We start from the raw sequence: 24,251 nt of genomic DNA on the forward strand, positions 1-24,251 counted from the left end.
CAGCTCAAAAACTACCACAGACAATTTGTCATAAAGCCATTCCTTCTAATAACAGCATTAATTGCAAACCTTCTAACTGAATGAAGATAGTAATGAACCACAAAAATATATCTGAGATACAACATGCCTAAGGTAGGGCCTTTGTCGCAGACTAGAACAGGATCCTTTCACTTATCCCAAAGAAAGGCCTAGTCATGTCATTTTGGGAATGGTATCTTAATTCAGCCAACTCCCTTGCAACCAAGTATGCAATGAAGTTACTCGGTTATCTAATAAAGTTATTAACACAGAGCCCAACCCTCCAGTGCAGATGCTGCTGATGTTTCCCATGGAGCAGCATTAGGTGCTGGTGCCAGTCCTGGTCCTGCAGCACTCGGTGCTCTGGGGACAAGAGTGTGGGGACAGCACTGGAAGTAGGGACTTTCGCTTCCCTTCAACATGAGCTCAGGCCTCCCTGCAGGCTTGGGTTGTGGTCTGCTGCTTCTCACATCAGCTCTTCACCGCTGAGTATTTATTTTCTGACTTATGTTTGTTTTCCACAGACATGGTTCAAGCTTCCTAAGCACCCTAATATGTTTGCAAATACATTGTAAAAAAATTTTGTTAATCTGTACAACGGAAGTGCTTTAGACTTAAAGGGTGACGGGACATTCATTTTCCTAGAAACCAAGCATATTAATAAATTTTGGAAGGACAGAGGGAAATCAACTGCATTATTCTCTTGAAGGCAAAGTTCTAAGCAGCCAGAACAACAGCCAGTTACTGTAAGATGAAAAGCACTGACTGACATGGACCAAAACTTTCCTGAGAGCTAATGCCTCGTGTGGCACGCATTCTTGGGAAAGTGTAATCATCGTTCTTGCTGTTTGCAGATTAAAAGCCAAATGTAGACTTTGTCTCACACAATAAACACAGAATAAGAAAATAACAACTCCAGCCCCAGTCACACAGCTCATGAAATCTTCCTAAAACAACGTAGTCACCATTGGAAGTTGGATGTTGGTTGCACTGGACAGTGTTACATATAGTTTTTGGCAGTAAGTGTTAATTAAACTTTTCGTTTCGAGGCGCAGAACTCGGCAGTACATTTCCCGCAGATAGGCAGAGGAAGCGGGCAGTGCACTGTTTCTCTCGGGGAAATCGAAATGCCTGAGGAGCTGCGCTCCTGTCCAGCCCGCCGCCTTTGAGGGGAAGGGGCTGCCGCTGAAGGCATGTGGGGCCCGGCACCGAGGCTTCACAGACGATCCCCTCTGTTTTTCGCAGTGAGTCTTTTTCGCAGCCCCCACAGATGTCCAAAATCCTTGGGCAGGGCCAGGATGCGGAGAGCAGCAGAGCCGCCCCCGACTTCCCCCCGCCTGGGGGCGCTGCCGCCACGGCCTCCGCCGCTCCGTCCCGCGCTCTCTATGGTGCTCCCCCGCTCCCCCGCATCCGGCGTTGCCATGGGCGCGCAGCTTCCGCTTCCGGCTCCTTGGTCCGGGCTCTCCGGCGGAGGCGGCGATGGCGGCGGCCTCGTCCTCCTCCTCCTCCTCCTCCTCCTCCTCTTCTTCCTCTTCTTCCTCTTCTTCCCCCCCTTCTTCCTCCTCCTCCTCCTCGGCGGCGGCAGCTGCGGGCTGCCGGGAGGGCCCGGCGGTGGCGACAGGGCCTGGCTGGAGCGACTCCCAGTTCCGCCGCTACTCGTTCGAGACGCGGCCCATCCCGCGGTTGAGCCACAGCGACCCCCGCGCCGAGGAGCTCATCGAGAACGAGGTGCGGGGAGTCCTGGCCCTGTCCTCCCGGGATACCGCGCGATCTCGGTCGTTGTCGCTGTCCCATTCCGCTTTGCCGTAGTGGATGTTTTTCTTCGGTGCTGCAGCGCTGAGTTGTGAAATTTGCAGGAAACGTTTGCTTTAAGCGCTTTGTTGTCGGGATGGAGGCCGTGGGAACGTTGTGTAAAGCCACGGGCACGTGTTGGTTGTTTTCTAAATGCGCGTGAGCACAGGCGTGGAGTTGTTTTGCAGTGGTGGCTCTGGTATTGGGTCTGGACCAGCTCAGTCTCGTGTTGGTGAGATCGCTGGCTGGGTGTTTAAGGGAAGTCTGCAAGAAGGGATGTTGTGCATGCACAGCTTGGGAACACGGCGCTGCCGTTCCGGGTTGGGTTGCTAATAGATGAGGAGATGTCCTTTGTCTTCCTTTTGTCATGGAGGGGTTTTTTTGCTGTAGAAGAGAGGGGGTAGCGTCAGTTTTTTGATGACTGAAGGTTGTGTCCGAGACAAGTGCTGTTGCTGTTTATGGATGCAAAGGTATCTTTTTGTAAACACCTTTTCACAACTGAGGCTGGAACAGGCCAGACAGAATCTACTATGTCTCCTGGCTACGCGGCAGACCAAGCAGACCTAAAGGTGTTCCCAGATGGTGTTTGTGTAACCTCTGTGTTAGAGATTAGCTCAGCAGGTAGTGGAAACTGTCCCATTGCTACCAGGAGCTCACTGTAACTCCAGGCCACCACTTTCTTAAAACTTCCTGTCATATCTTGTTTGTTTTTCTCCCCAGGACAGGGGATCTGATTACTCCACATCCCTTTTCCAATTCCCCATTTTCAAAGAGAGTTTGCATGGGTGCAGTAATGAATGTCATTGTTCTTAAGTTCAAGAGGTCCTTGAATCAATAAACTTCCTATTTCTCTCCAGGAGCCTGTGGTGCTGACAGATACGAATCTGGTTTATCCTGCTCTGAAATGGGACCTGGACTACCTCCAGGAAAACATTGGCAATGGGGACTTCTCAGTGTATAGTGCCAGCACACATAAGTTTTTGTACTACGATGAGAAGAAGATGGCCAATTTTAAGAACTTCAAACCCAAGTCGAGCAGGGAAGAGATGAAGTTTGCTGAGTTTGTGGACAGACTCAAAGAAATACAACAAAAAGGGAGTTCTGAGAGGTAAGTGATACATGGAGTATGGAGGTTTCTCCATTTTTTCAGGTCTAAGTAGGGGGTAAGGTTCTCTTCAGTGAGTGTCGATGATTAAATCCTCTCAAATTTTTTAAATTTTTGTTTGTTTTTAATAGTCCTACTTTACCTGCAGGGCTGTTAGTTGACAGCAGCCTTGTTATCTGATTAAAAAAGTCATACCATTAGTTAAATAAACTGTTCTTACTGGCTGCAGGAGTTTATTTTTTTCTTCTCTGTCCAAGGCAGGATTTGAATAGAGAAGGAATTAAGCTGCAGTTTCTTTTGGCAGCCTCTGGTATTGATGGAGGAGCTTAGTAATCTGATGAAAAGGTACAGGCTGCGGCACTCAGGCTTTTCCACAGAATCCCAAGGCACTTGGTGCTAACCCTCTTGGAGAACTATGAGGCAAAGTTGTGTCGTGCTGTGTATTTGGTGGTGATGCCCTGTACCATTGTTGTAAGTTACTGAGAGGAGCTTCATGTGGATATGGAATATAACTATCAGCAACTGTACTTAAACCCTTAGTTACTTCTGTCAGTCACCAGTCCTCTAAAAGGAGGGATGCTTAATTGCGTCTTAATTGGAAGCAATGCAGTGTCCATGTCCACTTGTCATCTCTGCCTTTCTCTTCTTTCTCAGCTTTAGATGTGCTTTTTCCAAGAGAGAAGGCAGTCCTTGTGCTTAAAAATGCATTTTTCTCCCAGCACTGCGGACAGCAGTCTGCAATACTGTGATTGTTGGTACATGTTTGATTCCTCTGATCCTCTGTGTCTATATGTAAGCGTGGCTTTAAAGTAACTTGATACTGAAACGTGCAGGCTTTCCTGAGCCCTTTTTTGCCCTTATCTACTTCTACTAGAAGAGGAAACTGATACTGCAGATGAGTTAGAGGGGTGGCATTTACCTAGGGATTAGTCATGAGCATATCTGATATTTGATAATGACCAGTCTGTTTAGAGTTTCCTCCTCCTGTGCTGAGAGAGAGGGTTGTTCTTGCTTAAAATTATCTTTTTCCCTTGATTGTTCAAGCAGAACTGAGTTCTGTTCTCTTATGTACCAGGAAATCTTTCAGCAAAGTTTGGGGACTTACTGAACCTGTTTCCTTCCACAGGTGCTTATGGTGTGTAGTGGTAGAACAGAATCTCTAGGAATTATGTCTCTTTGTTTTGAAATCTTTCTGAAGAGATAGAGGTATGTCCATGACAAAGCTTAATACTTGATTTTGGCTTTTCTCTGTAAAATACAGGCTATATCTGCAGCAAACCTTGAATGACACAGTTGGAAGGAAAATTGTGGTGGATTTCCTTGGCTTCAACTGGAACTGGATTAACAAGCAGCAAGGGAAACGTGGCTGGGGCCAACTGACTTCTAACTTGCTTCTTATTGGCATGGAAGGTAAACAGCTTCCTCAGACTGGAGGAGAAGGGGAGAAGATTTGGTCAGCAGTTCTGTATTTCAGTTCTAGAAGGTCTTTCAAATGGCTTTCCCTTTAGTTTCTGAGTGTTCCTTCAGAGAAGGAAGTTTAAAGCTTTGGGTTGTGAGTGGACTTATCACAACTTGGGTTATAAAGAGGAAACAAATAAAGGAATAGCCTGTATTTCCCCAGGGATGTACTGTGAGTGCCTGGATGTAATCTTATGGAAAGGCTCTGGGTGATGCTGGTAGGACTGTGTTTCCTGTAACTGCTAATCATTCTGGGACCTGTTTACTGTTTGCATGCTTCAGAACCTATAGATTTTAAAAACTCAGAGTCTGCAGATTCAAAATGCAAAACGGTTTGCAAGCTGAGCAGAGTTAGTCCTCTGGGCTTTTCTTAGTGTGTCCAATGTCTGCCCAGGAGGAAATTTTATTGTTTTGTGAAGCCTTTTTCCTTATTTGAGCTGGTACACTGTGAGGAGGAATTCTCTTTTGATTAAGAGGTGAATTTTTTCTTGGAAGGTTCTTAGCAGGCACTGGGGAACTTGAAGATGGGTAAATTCTAAAAATATCTCAATAGAATAAAATTCCAAATCCATATGGAGCCTGATTCATAGGCAGGTGCCTTAGAAGACAGAGGTACCACTACACTGTTGACAAGGAGAACGTTCTTTCAGAAAGTTATCTCAATAATTGGGTAAGAAATGTACACAGTTTTGTGAAGTGGGATGGCCTATAATTAATGTGGCCATCACATCCAATTATAATGTTCAATAACACAACTTAGATGTTTTTTTCCTTTGCAACAAATCATACTCAATTTACAATAGTTTGTCCTTGCCGCTTGCTTTACTAGCTGAGAGAAGAGAACTTCATGTAAAAACACTGTACCAGCACTTCCTCCACCACTTCCTTCCCAAATCAGGCTATACATGAGAACCAAGGAATTGTCTTGAACCAGCATGTGCTAGAAAAGGGAATGTCTTTACAGGAGCATGTGATCTATTTAATGAAGTTATGGGGCTAACTGTTATCTTAATTCTTGCAGGCCAAGAGAGTAATATCTGAGTGACAAACAGCCTGTCAGGGGTACAAAATGCCCCACTGTATTTAAAGATCTGATTAAATTTACGATTTAGTGGTGACAGTCAAGCACAGTTAATCAGACTGAGGGGATGCTATTGGGAGCCCTAGTGACAGATTTGTTTACTTGTTTTCTTGCAAAACTTCTAGGACTTTTTTAAAAATCAGACTGTTAAACTCCTTTTCTCTAGACTAATAATTTTTGAAAGTCCATTCCACAACTTGTCATTTAAACAAAGCGTTTTATGAAAAAGCTTCCCATCAACATTCACCATCTGCTGTTCATTGAAACAAACTGGAAATCCTAATCCTGTAGAGCATAATTTGCTGAATATGGATTTAGAATGGAAATTAAGTGGAGTAGCAACTGCTCAATAAAGGTTGACTGATATAGTGATCAGATATAGTGATCACTACATTCCTGTAGTCATTTTCCTTGTTTAGTTTTCTGAATACGTGGGAGTGTGTTTTCTGTCTTTAGCAAGGAATATAACATGCTTCTCACTTTCATACCTGTACATGAGAGTGTCTTGATTATCATCTTTTCTCTCTGTGTAGGGAATGTGACACCAGCTCATTATGATGAGCAGCAGAACTTCTTTGCTCAGATTAAGGGTTACAAGAGGTGTATCCTGTTCCCTCCTGATCAGTTTGAATGCCTCTACCCTTATCCTGTGCACCATCCGTGCGACAGACAGAGCCAGGTGAGAGTAGCAGCTTTGTTCTCTGCTCCATGCCAGAAAAGGGCAGTTGTAAAGGTTCTAGGTGGGAGGAAGCTGCACTGGAGTTAAGGCTGCAAACCACTTGCTGAGCTTTTGCAAAACCTGTGTTCAGATCTGTTAATTCGTGAATACATTGAGAACAGATGCAAGGACCAGTGGTGTCTCTGATTGTGTCTGGTCCTGACTTGCAAGTGCTAGGGCCATAAATATGTTCTTACTGATAGCACAACTGGGCTGCAGTTGCCACCTTCTCTGTTCTGTTTCACTGATCACTTGGTCAAACAGATTTGCTGACAGCCAAATTACAGGGCTCCTATCTCGCAGTGAAGTTACGATACAAATGGGAATGTAAAAGCCATGTAGGGAAGATCAGGATTATTTGACATTGAGAGCCTGTCGCTGCAGGAAGTTCTTCTGAGTTTCTTAATGTTTTCTTCTGTTAGGTGGACTTTGACAATCCTGACTATGAGAAGTTTCCAAACTTTCGGAACGTGGTTGGCTATGAGACGGTGGTGGGTCCGGGGGATGTGCTGTACATACCCATGTACTGGTAAGAAGGATGGCAGGACTGCACAGTGACCAAAACACAGAGGTTTAAAAGTTTTTTCCACTTAAAGTGTTGTGTTGGCTCTTGAGTATTTTGTTTTAACTTCTCAGGCAACTGTGGTATTTTCTGTGATATCTTGGGCCAATCTGCTTCTAATTCCTATCTGTTGGATGGGAGTAGTAATTTTCCTGACACCATGCTATTGTACATATACTCCACTATTGTGTGTGAGATAAGGATCTATATTTAAATAAGGAGAGCTTTCCAGAAGTTCTGAGGTCTTGATGCTGGAGGTATAGGGCGAGGCTTGTCTAGTGCTGTCTGAACTCATCCATCCAAGGTATTTCACTGTAAGCTACAGCAATAGTTCCTTTTCTTTTTTTGTGTGATTTCCATGCAGGTGGCACCACATTGAGTCTCTCCTGAATGGGGGGATTACCATCACTGTGAACTTCTGGTACAAGGTAAGTATAAGCTACTTCCTGCACAGCTTGGATAGCTCCATCCCAGAGGATTTTTTCAGGTAGAGACGTATTGGCATGCATTATCAATATGAGAACTTCATGGCACCAAGTCCTTTGCTTTAAAACTAAAAGCTTCTCTTTTGAGTTGTTTGTGAAAAACTGGTTGAATAGGAAAAGATGGAATAATCTGCCAACTCAGGAAGAATGCAAATGAGCTCTTTTTGATATTTCAGGGCGCCCCAACCCCAAAGAGAATTGAGTATCCGTTAAAGGCTCATCAGAAAGTGGCCATAATGAGGAACATTGAGAAGATGCTGGGAGAAGCCTTAGGAAATCCACAAGAGGTATGAGAGATAACCATGTGGTCACTGCTGTTGAAATTGTTAAGGCTTAATGCAAAACTCAAGATGTCAAGCTACTTGGCTCTGCGGGTGTCAGAATGAAGGTAGGAGAAAGCAGGATTGCTCTTTTGCTGTGAATGGTTCTTCGTGCAGTCTTCAGAAGATCCTTTGCTTACAAAAAGGCAAACTCTTAAAATTATAATTCTGGGAAGGACCACTGCAAACAATGAAGGAGTTGTTCTTGTATGTGGGGAAGGGTATATAAAAAAACCCCAGACTGAAGTACTTAGAGTATGACTTTGAAGATCTGCTGATCTGAAAATGGAAATACGGGATGTGGATAGAAATATTTTCATGGTCTGTAACCCTTACCACTGTGCAGGAGCTCCTCTTTAGCCTCTCCCCTGAGATTATTTTACTGCCACAGCATGCTGAACTTCCCTCTATGATCAGGCAGTGCTTAGACACGGGAGTGGCCTTGACTGAAAACAAAACCTTAGCAAAATCATCAGTCCTAGCCCCCCTTTGAAGAGACCCCAGGGACCAGGGAGGATCCAGTGAGTAAGAATGTTTCTTCTCTGCCCTGCAGAAAGCCACCACTGATGACTGTTGACTCCTTTTAATAGCATCTACTGAGAAATCACAAATCTAGGGTGGGAAGTGAAAATGTTTCAAACATGTTTCCACCCTGGATGGAATGTTTTGGTGACAACTGAAGTTGGGTGTTGACAGAGAACTCTGCAATTTTGGTAGGGTATTTAAGAATGTTCTCATGGGTGCCCCACTGTTTTATCAAGAAAATATTTCCAAAGTGATTTGGTGTCCCCTGGGCTCTGCACCTGCCATTTCTGTGTAGCTGTCCTGGCTAACAACCTGTTTTTGCTTTGAACAGGTGGGTCCTTTGTTGAATATGATGATTAAGGGACGGTATGACTAATGCCTGGCTGCCCGGGTGACTGATGTTGGAGCTGCTTTGTTCACGAGCAATGGAAGATTCTGAGCGCTAGTATTGCACGCAGCACTTAACAGACTGATGGGTTTCCTGGCCTATCCTGGCCCCACTACAATAAAGGGGGCTACTGGAACTGCAAAACCATTAGTACCCCATTCATCTTCCACTCTCATCTAACTGAACCTCCCAAGAAAGAGTCTGCACTTATTGGAAGCTGGATTCATGCTCACTAACTTGTTTTTTTTCCTCCCTCTGCCCTGTTTGCCACAACAAGGAGCATGGCTTCTGGCACTTGGATGTGTTACTTCAGGATTTTCAGGCATTTGAAGAAGAGCTTGGAGGATAACCAGGAGTGATATTCTTTCCTCAGCCTCATGGAGTTTGGATCTCCTGGCTGGGTTTATGTGTTGGTGCCTGCAGTGGATATAAGGTGGGAAGTGATAGGTTTCACAGTCCTCTGTTGTTAGAGGACCTGTCCATGCTCAACTCTGGCACCTTTTTGTATAATGGAAACTAACCTGTAAGATGGCCTCTGTGTGTTAAGCAACTGGACAAATGATTCAGTTTCTTCAACCTAAGACATCTATGCTTTGGATGTAGTACAGGGTAGAGATCAGAGTGAATTTATCTAGTATGTGAGCACCAAATCCTATGCTCTCCAAGTAACATCTGTCTTGTATGAGTCTAGATAACACTCCTTTCTTACAGCTTTCTCTGGGGAGTGAGGGCTCCTCTCCTGCTCTTCTGAAGCTGCAGTGTGGTTAAAAGGGGATGTAGCATTATGAAGGGAGATGCATAAATGCCAGGGCACTCTTCAAGTCTTGAATGATTAAGGCACATTTTTAAATTAAATTCCCCTGGGTTGCTGAGCTCGACTGTCAAAACACAGTGTCAGATAGGTACAGAGCCTCACTTCTCCCCAGCAAGGGTGCTGGCTCCTCGGACTAACACAGGAAAGTGCCCTTTTTACCGAAACTGCAAGAACTCAAGTGTGTGTGGCTGCGCACAGGTGCGCGTGTTTGTATGATGTTGTGTGGCTCCTGTCCATCAGTTAAATCCATGCCAGTGTGTGGTTCCCTTCCTTGTACAGTCATGTGAAAGAGTTCAGGGCTTTCTGTTTAAATGTGATTAAGTTTATCTTGATCTCTCTGTGTTCCGGGACTTGACATGGCAGGCTGGGAAGTGACAAGACCAGGGCACACGAACCAGATAAGAGTCCTCAGTAATCACCCTGAAAAATAATTTTGCTTTCCTCCTCTCCTTCCATGCAGAAGCCTTTGGCTCATATGGAGGCTGGCTTTTTATTCCCTGAGGTGTGCTGCACTGCTGTCCCTGGTTTGGGGTGGTGGTGCAAAGGTCTTGTATATTTAATGCGGTTGTAATGGAGCTAGAGGTGGGTAAAGCTGTTTCATAGCCCATATATCTCATCCCAGAAAATAGTAGAGAATTTGTTCTGTGGAGACTTCCCAATGTTTTCCCTGTTTTTCTTCTGGGCTTGTTCTGACTTGGGATTCTGATAAAAGTGTTGAGAACATGCTGCTGAAGAAGTGCTCCATCTTTGGCTTCAGGTTCCATCTTTTGCTGGAATAGCTCAAGCACCACTTGCAGTGGGCTTCTTTTTCATAAAGATGGAAGGCTTCTCAAACAGGAGGTCCTGGAGAAAGTTTTCTGGCTGCTTTACTGGTCACAACAAATGAAGTGTAATTGGCAGCTACAGGGTCCTTGTTCAAGAAATATATCTTTGTCACTGAGTAGTCTGACTGCCATGTTGCAGACTCTCCAGAGCTGTGGTTAGATCCAGACGAAGGTCACTCAGCTGGATATTTATCAATGCTTGGCCTATGGGTAAGTGGAAAGAAGGCTGACTAGCCAAAAGCAAGGTCTTACCAGGAATGTTGGTCACATGCCCTTGGTTGAAAGATGCTCTAACTAAATTCCATCTCTGTGCTATTTATTCAGCACATGGTAGTCCTCAGTACTGCTTAGACACCATCAACTCTTGAAGCTCAGGGTGGGAGTTCATATCCCATGTGGAGAGAGAATGGTACTTGCAGAACTTTTAGGATCCTTTTTTTTTTTCCTTTTATTTGCCAAAGGTCTAACTTTTAAAGTGTCTGAACAGGTTTTGCTGCACTTGACTTTGTGAAAGCTCATTTACAATGCACTGATGGACTGACTCCCCCCCTTCCCTTTTCACCTTGTGCTTTCAATGCCCCTTGCCATGGTATTGGGAAGCTGTGTGTTCTCTGCTAGGGGTGTGTGTGCAGGGGTTGGGGTGTGACAAACACACGGTACCTTCTGAAGTGTAGTTCTTAAATACAACCAATGTTGAACAACAGAACTGTGTGGCTTTTATTTTGTGTGTGGCTGTACAGGAGAGCTGTATAAGGACCTGTGTGTATAAAGCTACCATCAGTCTTTCTAACAACTCCACTTGTCTTCACTGGTGAAAGCTGCTGGTCTCCAAAACCGCCTTCAAAACAGCAATACCAGCTGCATTATTGTGTGTCTTCACAACTTTCTCCATACTAGTTGTGTAAGCGTGAAAGGAAAGTTGGAAATAAGATGGTATCCTTGAACCCCGTCAACAAGCGTTGGTGGGGAGGGAAAAATTCCCCTCCCTGCTAATCTGAGTGGTGTCACTATGCTCTGGTCACTGTTGAGGTGATGGAGCAAACTACAAAATGAGGTCTAATGAACTCTTGTCAAGGAGATTAGGGGGGGAAGCTTCCTTTGTATGTTAGAGTCCTCTCTACCTAATAAAGACACAGGTTATTTTATGGTAATATTATCTGTACAGAAGTCTTGACATCTAACTGTCAGTGAAATGTTGGCTAAATCTGATTGAATGTCTAACATAGTAAAATGGGTAAGAGTTGAATAGACAGGAGGAATGTTGGGGTGGGGAGAGGGAGACAGATGTCTGAGCCTGGGCTACCCCAATTGGCATTCTCTCCTCATGCTCTTACAGGACAGGGTAAATGTGAAGGCAGTAGGAAAGAAGTGCATGAAGTTTTCTGTGACCATGGGTGATCACCCTTCCCTGTTGTGCCTGCTGGGATCATCGTCTCTGAACACACTTGCTTCTGTTCCAATGAACTTAATGGTCTGCTATGACTGATCCTGTAGCCTTTCTGTTGGGCACTTGCCTCTTGGGTAGCATGCACAGCTGGCACCACAAAGCTGAGAAATGTCTCGGGTTGTACAGAAGGGAAACTGAGAGATGAGAACTGTGTAATTTGAAAACTAAAATCAGTCTCCAAGGTTTTTCACTTGTACTTTGAGTGGTGGTATTTTTTTTCTTCTAGTACCTTAAGTCCCTTAATACTTTTCTTCTTTCCCTCCCCCTGCTCCCCATTTCCCTGTTCCTTGAAAAGTGAGATTTTTCTAAGGAGAAGACTCTTAATCCTTGTAAATCAAGGTTTCAGGATCTTTACTGTGGAAAGAGAAGCTCATGGATTTTTAGACGGATGCACTGGTTCACCTCCTTGGTGATTAGGGTCATACTCAGCTCAGAGAAATTTGGAATCGTTAATCAAGTCCAAGGTGAGGCCAACAGGTCAGAATCAGGCCAGGGCTGAGGAGGTATGAGACAACTGGGGTGCAGGGGCAGTCTAATGCAGCTGGGGCTGCAGTGGGACACCCTGGGTGTCAAAGCAGCTCTTGAAAGAAGGAGGGGCAGGTCCATGCCGAGACTGCTGCTTCTTTTGTTTGTAACAGTTCTTACCAGTGAGCAAGCCGACCTTGAATACAGCCAACTGTGCTTTAAAGTCTAGAATGGGGGTGGTGCACTCAGGGGCTCAGCAATCTCCTGGCACGTGTTTGTTGATGCATGGTCCCAGCCCTGGGAGCAGAGCAGCAACTGCAGCAGAGGGTACTGCCTTTGCAGATGTGTTTTTACAAAGTACTTTTCTCTAAGCCTCCCTTCTGCTGCATGCGTGTGAGGAGCTTCCTTGCACTCTGGTTTACGGTCTTCATCTTCTGTTCCTGTCACGGAGCAGAAAGCACCTCTCCCATTAATGTCCTGCGAAGTCCCGAAGCCACCATCTTCCCTGCCTTGGTGCTGCCTAGAAGGAAAGGAAAAGATGCTGTTACTGTGACAAACACATGCAAAGTAAGTTCTAATTACTGCCTCGCAAAGTCAAATATTTGTTGCAAGCAGAGAACTAATTGTGGGGGGAGGGAGCGGAAGTCGAGGCTCTTGAAGTGTAAGTGGAACAGATGCCCGGACGCCTTGGGGAAACGCAGCTTTCCTCTACAAATCAGAGCTTTAAATTACAAGGCTTTTACCAACGAGAACAGTTGTGGGAAGTCGTCTGCTCTCATTTGTGTAATGGCTTCTGTCACTGGTGATTAGACACAGGATGAAGGAAAAGAAATTTGACAATTAGGAATGAGCGATCATTAATCAGAATCTTTGTTAGAAGGAGAAAAGGGGGGGAGAATATCCCACAGACAACAGAGGCAGCCACTAGAGCCCCAGTGAAGTCCACAAGATGCATAACTGAGTGCTGTTGCTCCACAGAGCCCCCTCCACCCAGGTACAGAGCAGCAGCAAGGGTCTTGGCTGAGTTGGAAAGCTGGTGGAGAAAGGCAACTAGGCAAAATCCTTCCAGTCCTGGTCAGTGATTCTCAGCTATCTGCCTAATAAGGGAGAGAGCATATCTGGGAGTCCTATCCCTGCCCCATTAACACCTTGCACTTCTGTCAGTCTGGCCACAAACTGCCAGCAAAATAACTTCTTAAATTTTCAGTCTCCTTTCTCCACACCTCACATGCAGCCTTGTGGTTTCTGGTGTGGAAGAGAGCAGGCAGGGGCCTTGGCTGGCATGCAGAAAGCTTAGGATGAGCAATGTGAAAGTAGTTCTAGGCTCTTTTCTTGATAATGTCATTTCCTACAAGAGCAAGGAGTAACTTGTTGATAGATGCATGACAGATAAAGAAAAGAAGGCAGTGGCGACTTCTCTCTGTCTGTCATTTGCTGGCTTAGCTCATCATCCAATCATACAAAATCCAGTATATGCATTTGTTTGGGTTTTGTGGGTTTTGATCAAATTATTGATACACGTGAAATCTATGTTACCTGTTTTTTCTACATCTGTCATTTAAAGTCTTGTCAGATTAAACATTTTGGTATCATTTACATGAAGAGGTATTTACTCTGATTAAATCAACAGCTATAACTTGGGAGGGGTCATGACAGACTATTTGTGGGGCATATAATGTTGGTTGGTTCATCTGAAGACTTTAGCTTACTGGATTCATTGATTTCAGTGGCAATTCCTGTCTTTGCAAGGCCAGGTCATTCACTTGAGGTGAAGGTCTGCATCAGTGTGATTATTCTTTCTGTGACTGGAAATCAAAGCAGATACTTACAAAGGGGAGAGCTGAAGCCATGTTGCCTTATTCCCAGCTGGCTCTGAGCTCAGACAAATGGTAGCAGCTTGACTTTTCAGCTTCTTCCCATGGCTAGTGTTCACCACAGGAACTCAAAATGAAAGAGAAAACAGTGTTAGATCCTCAGGACAGGATCTAACAGGGCTTTTTGTCCAAATTTTACCATGACAGAAGTTAGGAGAATCACTGGTCACATTGCTTGGGTGAGGAGAATTATCCCCTCTTATGCAGGTGAGAGAAGGGCTGCTTCTCATTCACAGCAACATGGTAAATGCACGTTTACATTTTGAGGAGTGCACCTCATGCTTTTTGTGTATGGTAAGGTAGCTTGTGATGTAGTGGGGTTGCTGTCAGAATTCACCTCACAAACTTGCAGTAAACCCTGAGCAATTCCAGACTTAGACACGACAGGGCATTGCCCTTACTGTAGGAAATGTCACTGTGTTGGATGGCAGGAGCACGAGTGTGACTTTCATCTCAGTTTCAGTTGTGGAGGTTTTTCCTGAATAGTCAGGATTTGCTATTGAATGCCTTGGCAGGGAGGAGCTTTGGATGTGATTTGAAACCTCTTGGGAAGCCAGGAGGGGAGGGGAGTGTATGCTATCATGTGTGTAGGTAATCTGTGTTACAAGATCTGCTGCATGCTGTGTGCTCCCTGAGCTGCTTAAGCACCGCTGGCCTCATGCAGTGAGCTGTGTGAGGGCTCGAGCTGAGCTGAAAGCAGCTAAAGGGGTGAGGTCAAATCATTTGCTTCTATAAAAGGACAGTTCCTGTGCCCACAGAGAGGGCACATGGGGTTATAATAGCATCCAAGGGGGTAGTTTCTGTGGAAGAGATTAGTACCACAAGCAGTGGGGCTGATTCTTCTCCAAGTTCCCCTGCCAGGACCTCTGACATTCAGAAGCTGCTCCTAACCATCTGTGTTTCACTAGGGTAAAATTCTCTTGGCAGCAAAGAATTACTGGTGCTGGTGGGTAGTTGGGTCAAATGCCAGCCAGTACAGGCTGTGGAACTGGAGGCAAGGCCTTGCTTGGCATTTGAGGTAATAAGCTTCTGGTCTGTCAGCTCATGGGAACTGCAGAGATTTGTAGAGCTGAGGAGTCACAGGCCATGTTACTTGGGCTGTCAGGTCTGACACTGCTCTGGTGGGGCAGACCTTAGTGCTCTTTGGGAGTGGTGCAGATCTGGGGTGTGAATCTCCAAGTGGAGTTTGGGGCTCTGAAGGACCCATTCATCTGCCACAAGTTCACTCCAAGCACAGCCTGGGGCCTCTTGGTTCCAATTCCTTCCTAGCACAGAGGCAATCCTGTGTCTCCTGCTTTTGCTGTTTGTTTATAACTCTCCCCATCCCATCTGTCTTTCTCTCCTCCTTCCTCCCCTTCCTTTTCCCTCCCTCTCCCTCCTCCCCCTCATTCCCTGTAAGCGATTAATCATTTTGACAGGCTCAGCGATGGCCTTTATTTCCTTGAGGCAGCCAAGAAATGTCTGTGAGCACCTTCTCTGACACCCCTCATGTTCTCTCGCCAATCAGATCAGCTACTTCCCTTGGAATGACACCACCAGAAATGGGGGGGGGGGAGTGGGGGGAAACTCCAACAGAGTCAGCTGGGAAATGGGCAGTGGGGCAGGATCCAGTTGGGGTGCCATGTGGGCCCCCATTAGCTGTGATGAATATGTCATTTCACTATAGCTTGAGTGTGTCATACTTTGCTCCCTCTGTCTCCCCAGGCTCCCTTTCAAATCTTGATTTCAGTGCAAAAGCAGTTGAGAAGAAATCAGACTGCTTAGGAAAATATCAGCCTTCAACAGTGTGGCTGGAGGGAAAAACTGTTGGAGAAGAAAGAAGAGCAGACTGGGATCATCAAGGGAAAAAGAATGGGGATGGTTTTGCAGATGGATGTGGAAGTCTTCCTAGGAAAATCCCTTTTGTCTTATGCAGGAAGGAAGTTGCTTCGGAGTCTCTGTCATGGTTCACCTGGACTTGGCATGTTGTCACAAGGATGCCTTCCATTCACCTGCAACCTGGGAAGCTCTCAGGCCACAGTACATGCTATTGCAAATGCCACACTAACTAGAATGAAAATGGGATAGATCAGGGAGCATGATGTCCCCAAAAGGATTTTATCATCCGCTGTAATCAAGCTTCACAGCACCCACTGTCTCCTCATCATGGAACCAAGGAATGCTGTACTTACAGAGTTATACTTTTTCCCCTTATGCATAAAAGCCATATTGTCCACAGTGGGAAGAAAGAGTCCAGGAATAACCATTCTGCTTAGGGGCTGTGGGGATGACGAGAGACCCTTTCTGCAGAGCAGTGGATTGTAACTAATATTTAGAGAAGTGGAGGAGACAGTGAAGGAGAGAAAGAAGTTGTAGAGGATGCACTGGAAGTCAGATGAAATGTGATATAAAGATCTTGGATATGGTGGTTGGGTATCATAAGGCAGAAGACTGGAAATAGTGACCTAAGGGATCCTCTCTAATGTCATGTATTAAACAAGTTAATAAACCCTGAGTTGAGCCCAGAAGAGAATGAATAGGCTCATCCTGGATGAAAGGCCCTAGAGTGAGACTGCTCCAACTCTTCATGTAGACCGAAGAGCATGGTGGATGGAATGAACTGTGCTTTGAAGTTGCCACCTCTTGAGATGGGATGAGGCAGCATCCCAAAGCCAAATCCCAAAGCTCAATGCAGCTTTACCTCTGGGAGGAGCAGTCAGGCAGGTGATAGTTCCCAACTGACTCTAGGAAGCTCACACCCTCCTATGAAACATCACGCCTTGCTGTCCGCCATGTGAGCTTGAGTTCTTGCCCTACATGAAAGGCATGAGAGTTTTAGCAGCAGGGTGAATGGGTTCAGTGAAGGTGCTAAGGAAAAACCACAATCTCACTCCTACACCTCCCTGTTGTTTTTGTCCTCAAAAAGGTACAGACCTAAAAGCTGATGTAGCCTAAGTTCCAAGGGAGGGCAATGAAATCATCTGGAATAAACAGCTTTGTCCCTTGAGGGCTGACTGCATCAGATGTCTGGAATTTAGGAAGTCTCAAACAAAGGAGGAGCTAACAGGCACTTTCCAGCAGGCAGTGTGTGCTCCCTCTGACAGACATACTGCCCCATGTCTTGGGAATGACCTCTGCCAAGGTCGCTGTTGGGTTTCTCTCAACCAGCATTTCTCTCAAGGAAATATTGATTTTGTGCTGGTGGTGCTAATCAGTGTTGTTGAATGAGAGGCTATAAATGCTTGGCAGAACAGTGGTGGCCCTTCTTGGCAGCTAGGCTCACTGATCTGGCTCGTTTTCTGCAGACTTTTGCTCGTGGGTCCAGGGTGAGGAAGAATGGCTTTGGGCTCCCTGACTAGGGACCACTAATAGCTTTAGTGCCTCTTCTCCAGTGTGAGGTTGTTATGTTTGCTCCCATGTGTTTGGTCAAGGATGGAAGATGTTCATTAGCAGAAAATGGCCTGTCCCTGGACAATTTACATCCAGTAAGAGGTAGTAACGTTTCTTTCTTGGATATAACATAAGAAACAAACATGGCAGAGCTTATCTAAGGGCTGGGAGTTTTCAGAGAGAATGTATGAAGTCCAACCAATGCAATTAATGCTGGATATCCTAAAAACCTGTTTTAAACCATCAACAGACAGTGAAATCTAGGTATTTAAGAGTTCCTGCCTGTTGCGAGCACTCAAGGCTTTGAATCACGTAGCACTGCAGTGCAGTGACAGAATTTGTGTCTTTGCCCTCCCAATCCAAACTCAATGCTGTCAGCTTTCCTATTCTCTCTGTGAGGCCAAACCATGGAAAGAGGAGCCTGAGGGTGAGTAGCAGTGGGTTCTCGCTTTGGTTTCATCTGTTAAATTTAATTTTGCTTGCCCAGAGAGGTTGTGGTGTCTTCGTCCTTAGAAATATTAACTTGACTGGCCAAGGACCTGAGCAACATGATCTAATTTTATTTACTTTAAGCAGGAGTTTAAACTAGATGATCTCCTGAGGTGTCTTCCAACCTAGGTTATTCTGTTCCTGTGGGTTTGCCCAAGAGAACTCATCAGCTGAAGTGCTGTATTTCATAAATTGATTATATAGCCCAGATAACTCAGGATGTAAGGGAAGTATCAGATTATTCCTTTTTTCTATGTAGAATCCTTTATGGCAGGATGTTGTAGGCTACTTGTTTTGGTCTCCAGGGTTATGAAGAGCTTCCTCACCAAACTAGCACCATTTCTGCCAGCAGAGTCAGTAATGTGGGCTCAGGTAGATGGTAATGGACTGAGAGCTCCTGATCATTACACAGCAGATGCTTGTCACTTCCCCACAGTGAGTGTCCATACCTCGCAGTGGGGAGGATGGGACATCACAGGCAAGGACTGCACAGCCAAAGGAGCACTGCCCCCTCAACACAGTGTTGAGGCTTGGCTCACTGCTGCAGCTGCAGCTGAGCTGGTGTTCTCTACTTGGTACTGTGCTGAACTGGTGAAAAAGATGAGCTCACATGGGGATGCCAGTGTTGCTGTGTAGATCATGTTGCCTGTCCTCTCCTGGAAGGCTGTGGCCTGGTTGCACCAGCACTGTTGTGACCATGAGCCAGCTGGAGTTAAGGGGACCCCTGTCCCCAGGCAGAGGCTGACCTGGCCATGTAGTGTGATGAGGTGACAAGGTGACTTGCCTAGTTGCAAATGGGAAGTTGTTGCAGTCAAGAGCTGCAATCCCCCACAATGGACAAGCTGGACTATGTCCAGTTAGTTGAAGGCTGAACAAGAACTTGCCTCCACTTTTGGGGGTTCAGGACCTAATTTCAGAACTGGTCTCTGCTGTTGCTTCCCTGTGGATTTTTTCAGGTTCAGGTGCTAAGCATCCTTATAGAGGCCTGGGTCATCCTCTATCTCCTGGAAAATCTGATATCTCCTTGGATATTGGCAAGCATCTCCATGTTGTGTAGCTGTTCCAGACATATGAACAGCACCTGGTGCTTAATCGGAAAGCTGGAGCATGAAGTTAACTTTGCACCTTCCTTTAGGTGACTGAGGTGTTTGTGCCCTTGGAGACTTCAAAATGGGAGGCTGGGTCAGTTGATTTTAGGAATCTCACATTTTGAAGTGCCCATCCAGTGGAGACATTTGTGCCTGGGCTCTGTCTGTCTGGGCTGCTCTGAACATTATGGATGTGTTGCTGCTGTCTTTGCGGAGTGGATGAAAGTGTTTGTGGTAAAATGTAATCAAGTGGAAAATTGCAGTGCATATAAACACATATGGCACTCAATGACTGGGCATTAGGCACAGTGACTGCAGGCAAAAAAAAAATTATCTGTAAACGTTTCGCAGCAAGTTTCGAAATCTTAAAGAACAATAAGATATTAGCAATTTAATGGGGTGATTCAGCGAGGCAGCGATCCTTGGGTTGGGAGAACGAGGATGCATGCAGCTGCAGTGGCAGGAGTGGCTGGGATTACTCAGCCAAGCTCAACAAGCTCTGTCTCCCAGCACAAGACAGCTGCCAAAGGTTTCCTCCACATGGCAGTGTGGCTGTGCTTGGAGAGGAGAGAGCCAGGAGGTGGCCCATCAACCTTACCAGTGCCACCTTCCAGCCTCCTCCAAGAGCCTGCTGTTTACAGCAGCATTTGGAAGAGGTTGTGTGCAATCAATGAGGCAGAACTGATGGGCTAGGTGGATCAGGCCTGGCTCAGGTTGGGAGCTGTGGAGGCGCTGCAGGTCAGCGGCTGGTTTGGCCTCCCAGAAAGGGAGAGCTGGGTCTTGTTCATCTCCTGTGCCTTCAGGCTCCATCTGCTTATGCTGCCCAGGATAGCACCTTTCCAGATACTGCAGAGAAAACAGCAGTCCAAATCCTTCCTCAGGGCAACTATTTTGTACCTTGCCAAGGAGCCCTGTCATCTGCTGGAACTGCACTTGGATCTTTCACATCTGACACCATGGGACTCTGCCTCAGCTAGTGGTCTGTCTTCAAACCTCTCTCTTTGATCCTACTGCTTACAAAGGACAAGCCAGCATGCGGAAGTGTTTTCTTCTGAGTGACAGAAGTACCAGAAAGGTTATTTTCTTCTCTTGCCATATGCTGACTCCCCTTTTTCTGACAAGATTGTGAGTGGGGGGAGGAGAGAACCTTGACAGTGTCACCTGGGTGTACCTTTCCCAAGGGACAGAAGAAAGCAGTTTGAATACTAGGAGAAATATAGCTCTGGTGGCTCTACTGACTGCCCTGAGGTCCTGGATCAGGTAGACAAACTTGCTTAGCAGTTAATGGGGGAACAGTTTCTGAAGGAGTGAAGAGAGCACCAAATGGGAAAACCAAGAATATTGGCAGCTTGGTCCGGCAAAGCCTGGCTGATTCCAATCCTCTCTGGGGAGAAATCTTCTCAAACTAACCTGTGAGTAAGATCTGTCCAAATGAAATAAAAATAGACAAAACCAGTGTTTCTGGGCCATAAGTGACTGCTTTCCTGGAATATAAGGGACACAGTGGGGCCCTAAGCTGGTGTGAGTAGAACAGTAGGTTCTCTTCAGCTCTGTACAGGTTTCACAGTGGTTCATACACAACCAAGAGAACATGCCTTTTCTTGGGTTTGATCCTGGAAACTGAGACCTAAGTACCTGGATCATTAAGAAAGTGTAACTTTGAGATTACAGGCAAACATGTGATGATGTCTTTGGCTTCATCTAGCAAACTGCCTAGGGCTGGACTTTGGTAAGACAGCATACCTGCCACACTTGCATATTCAACTCTGAATAAAATTAGTGAGAATTGTGGTGGGAGAAGATTTTAATGAATTGTTATTAAATAGTTTATTTTCAGTACATGTTTTATCCATTTAAGAAATTCCTACTTTTAATCTTATCTTCTTAAATGTGGTGTATTAGAAAGATTGCATTTCTTGTCTTTTGTCACCTGCTGGTTTAGGCACTCATGCTGTTCACATCTATAAGCATTTTTACTCTTTCTGATACATGAGTACCATAGGGAAGTCATCGTCCAACTAGCAAATCAAGCTGATGAGGCATGCCTAATGCTATTGAGTACAGATGCCTTCACCTACAGAATTCCCCTGTCTTTTTAACCATCAGATGAAGTCAGCCCTCCAAGGATTGTCCAGAAAACTTGCAAAGTATTCTGCTGTGGTCAGTTTCAAACGTGAAGTTCTTCTCAACACTTGTCCCTTTTAAATTGCTCTGCATTTGCTTGAACTAGCTCCCTGCCTGTTCCACTCTCTGCTTTACTAGCTGTGGACTAGCTTGTTGTCTGCTTCATATTTTCTCTGGGTATTTCCATGCTGCTGCAGCACTAGACCCAGTGGGTTTGAACCTCCCTTTCTCAGATGAAAAAAGGTGTTACTAATCCCTGTCCTTCGCCTGCTTAATCTCATCAGTCTGCACATAGATCTGGAGGCAGAGGTCTCCTAGACCATGTACATATGGTCCCCAAAGCAACAGTGTTTACCTACCTACCTCAGCTTTCTGCTGAGAACACCAACTCTTTACCTCCTGCCAGCTGAGAGAGAGGATCGTGTCTGCTGGGATTTGGGTGGTGATGTAATGCCTGATTTCCACAGGGAAGCGCAGGACTACAGAACAGTAAGGCTTCCTCTTTCTGGGTACATTGGTATCATCAGTCCCTGCTATTATCTGCCCTCTTCTCTGTCCATCCATAAATCCTCTTGCAAGCCTTGCATGCATGGTTCATCGTCAGGACCTATGGACCACTCAAAGCTCTCCACTGTGATTTACGTTTTCTTCAGGTTTCCTGGATTTCAAATGCATCAGAAGTAATTTCATCCATCCTGTCCTAGAGCTGGAGTCAGATCAGGCAGGAAGCCTCTGGGTGAAGGGAACAGAGCTTTGGTCCAGGGTTGAGGGGATTCAAGTGCAATGGAAGTAAATGTGTGATGGCTGGATTTTCTTGGAAGTATTTATTGTCACGTGTTTGCCTGAGGCATGCATTGGCCTAGCTTATGTGTGCCAGTTTCCTTAGGAATTTGCTGGGAAAACGTGGCTTAGTTGGGAGATCCTTTTGCTGAGTTGCTTACAAGCTCTGAAGAAGACTAATAGAGGGGGAGCTTTATGGTTCCCACTGGACAACTGATATCTGCTCCTGGACCTGAAGTGCAAATAGGTCCTACCTGCACTGGCAGCTGCTTCTGTGCCCAGGGATGACAATAGACTTGCAGTCACCCTGGGGAAGGTTCTTTAGAGGATGACACATGGGTCTTCCTTCTGGCTTATGACCAGAGGGGAGGAGACAGTCCATAAGCTGTTGTGTGAGAGACTTTGTAATTAGCTGGTGAACCAGAAGACTGCTCTCTTCAAGTAGGTACAGTCACCTCCACTGCTCCCTCAAGCACCCTCCTGAGACAGGCAACTGATGGTGTTGCTCTTTATGGAGGTCAAGACCAGAAATATGCTCCTCTTGCTTGCTGTAGCAGGTGGCTTGATGCTCAGATAGGCAAACTAGAAATGGTAGGGTTGATACAGTGCATGTGCTGGCTGTTGCTGTGACAGATTATGAAGCCACCTGAGTCACTGTCCCATTGTCTCCCCCCACATGGAGGCTGTGGTACTCGAGGCAGGTCTGCTTGTCACACCTGAAAGAGCTGTACAGCTCAAGCACAGCCAGGGAGAGAATTTAAGCTGAGAAGCAGCTGTTCAGTCACTTGGTGTAAGCCTGTGTGTAACTGAGGGAATTCTCCTGGTTTCTTTTGTCTAAACCACTCCTTCCCAAAGGGCCTCCTGTCAGGGTTTGAAGGCACTGGGACAGAAAATCTACTGCTGCTCTGAAGAATTTGCTCCAGAGGTGAAAGGCTCCCATCACTTCTTATAAAACCCATCACTGAATCTCATTTTTGACTGAAATTTGTCTGGGTTTACTGTAGGTTCTTTTCTTTCCCTGTCAGTGTCAGAAACCTGTATGGAAAGGGGCACACTGCCCCGGTCCCCACTGCTCAAGTTGTGTTTGACATCTGGGTGCTGCTTCAGCTGTTGTGCTGATTTTTGGTTTATTTGGCCTGTAGCTGCCCTTACTGAACAGCAGCCAGACCTCACTGGTTGGCCTGGCCCCTTGTGCAGGAGGATTTGCCATCAGGCTGGCTTTTGCCTTTATCCATGCCTGCAGCCTCTGGTGATACAATGACAACCTGCCTTTCCCAAAGTGATTCCCCAGCTCTGTGAGGGTCACTCTGCTCCTCAGGAGCACCTGTGATGAGCTCTCTCTTGGTGCAGTGGCCAAGGCTTTGCTGTCACCTCTGGCAGTTGCTGTACAGCTGTCAGACTCTCTCGCTCCTTCCCCAGGAGGACAGAGCTGCTGTGAGTGCCTGCTGATGCTGGGATTGCCTCTTGCATCCAAGAGACTGGATTTTTGTTGCTGGTTTATTAGATGTTGCCCTGGAAAGGCTCTGTTTAAATACTGGTCTTACACCCAAGGCACAACCAGACAATCAGCTCAGCAGTTTCCAGACCCTGGACAAGAATATCTACCTGATTCTGGACATGTCTGCAGGTGTCCATGCACACTGGCACAATAAAAGAGCAGAGGTGGGTGGGCAAATTCCCATGTTATGGCCCTGCATGAGGGTTACAGTGAAAGGTGGTGGCTGTGGTGGTATATGAAAGCCCCAGGATCTGGCAGTGGCAGTACTTTCAAAATGCTTAAAGGCAGCCGAATAATTGGTTAGTGAGCAAATAATCATCCTGTGGGTCTGAGGGACGAGAGCTCAGACCCAAAGGGGATTAGTTTTGAAGTGTCTGTGCTCAGGTTTGGGGACAACTGTGTTGACAAAGGTGTCTGAGGTAAGTGGAGGGTGAGAGTAATGAAAAAGCCCTCCTGATAGGAAGGCAGACAGACGAAACCACCTCCCTCCCCTGTAAGAAAGACGGTGAGGGAAAGGATCGGGACTGGCAGCTCTAGGGGTGTGTGGCAGTGACACGGGGCGGTGTAAGCGTGGCACAGCCGCAGGTGACCCACCGGGAAGGGTGCTGGCAGTCCCATCCCAGAGCTGCCGTGTGCTGTTGCGGGATGGCCACGGCGTGGAGCCCGCGCTCCGTGCAGAGCTCCGCGGGGCTGCCACGGCGGACGGGCTGCTGCAACCCTGCAGGGGGGATGCTCTCAGCCTGCGGAGGGGCCCAAGCCACTGCAGGGGTTTCAAGCTGAGCTATCAAGAGGGTCGAAATCCCAATTCTGAACTGTCCCGTAGGAGATGGTCCCTTAGAAGCATCTTTCCCATGAAAATCCCTCCCCTGGCACAGAGCCCTGATGTGTCAGATACACCAAGCACAAACTTGAATCCAATTTCAGCCTCAGTTTAGAACCCATCTGCTAGACCTGGATTGGGTTTGCCTCTTCTAGACCATACACAGAGGTGCTGGGGATGTACATGAGACCAGGTATCCACACCTGAA

At 46.2% G+C, this 24,251-nt stretch overlaps 1 protein-coding gene across 1 annotated transcript; it reads left to right on the forward strand.

Moving 5' to 3' along the window:
* The first annotated feature begins 1,444 nt into the window (after positions 1–1,444).
* Positions 1,445–10,795, forward strand: HIF1AN (hypoxia inducible factor 1 subunit alpha inhibitor). Its single transcript, XM_051800166.1, has 8 exons — positions 1,445–1,746; positions 2,667–2,917; positions 4,176–4,324; positions 5,987–6,132; positions 6,594–6,700; positions 7,098–7,161; positions 7,395–7,505; positions 8,395–10,795. Exons 1-8 carry the CDS (start codon positions 1,498–1,500, stop codon positions 8,437–8,439), a joined length of 1,122 nt encoding a protein of 373 aa, XP_051656126.1. The 5' UTR covers positions 1,445–1,497; the 3' UTR covers positions 8,440–10,795.
* Positions 10,796–24,251: the final 13,456 nt, after the last annotated feature.

This window comes from Manacus candei, unplaced genomic scaffold, assembly GCF_025592945.1.
Source record: "Manacus candei isolate 608988 ecotype Guabito, Panama unplaced genomic scaffold, ASM2559294v1 h1tg000050l, whole genome shotgun sequence".
In the NCBI taxonomy this organism is placed as follows: domain Eukaryota; kingdom Metazoa; phylum Chordata; class Aves; order Passeriformes; family Pipridae; genus Manacus; species Manacus candei.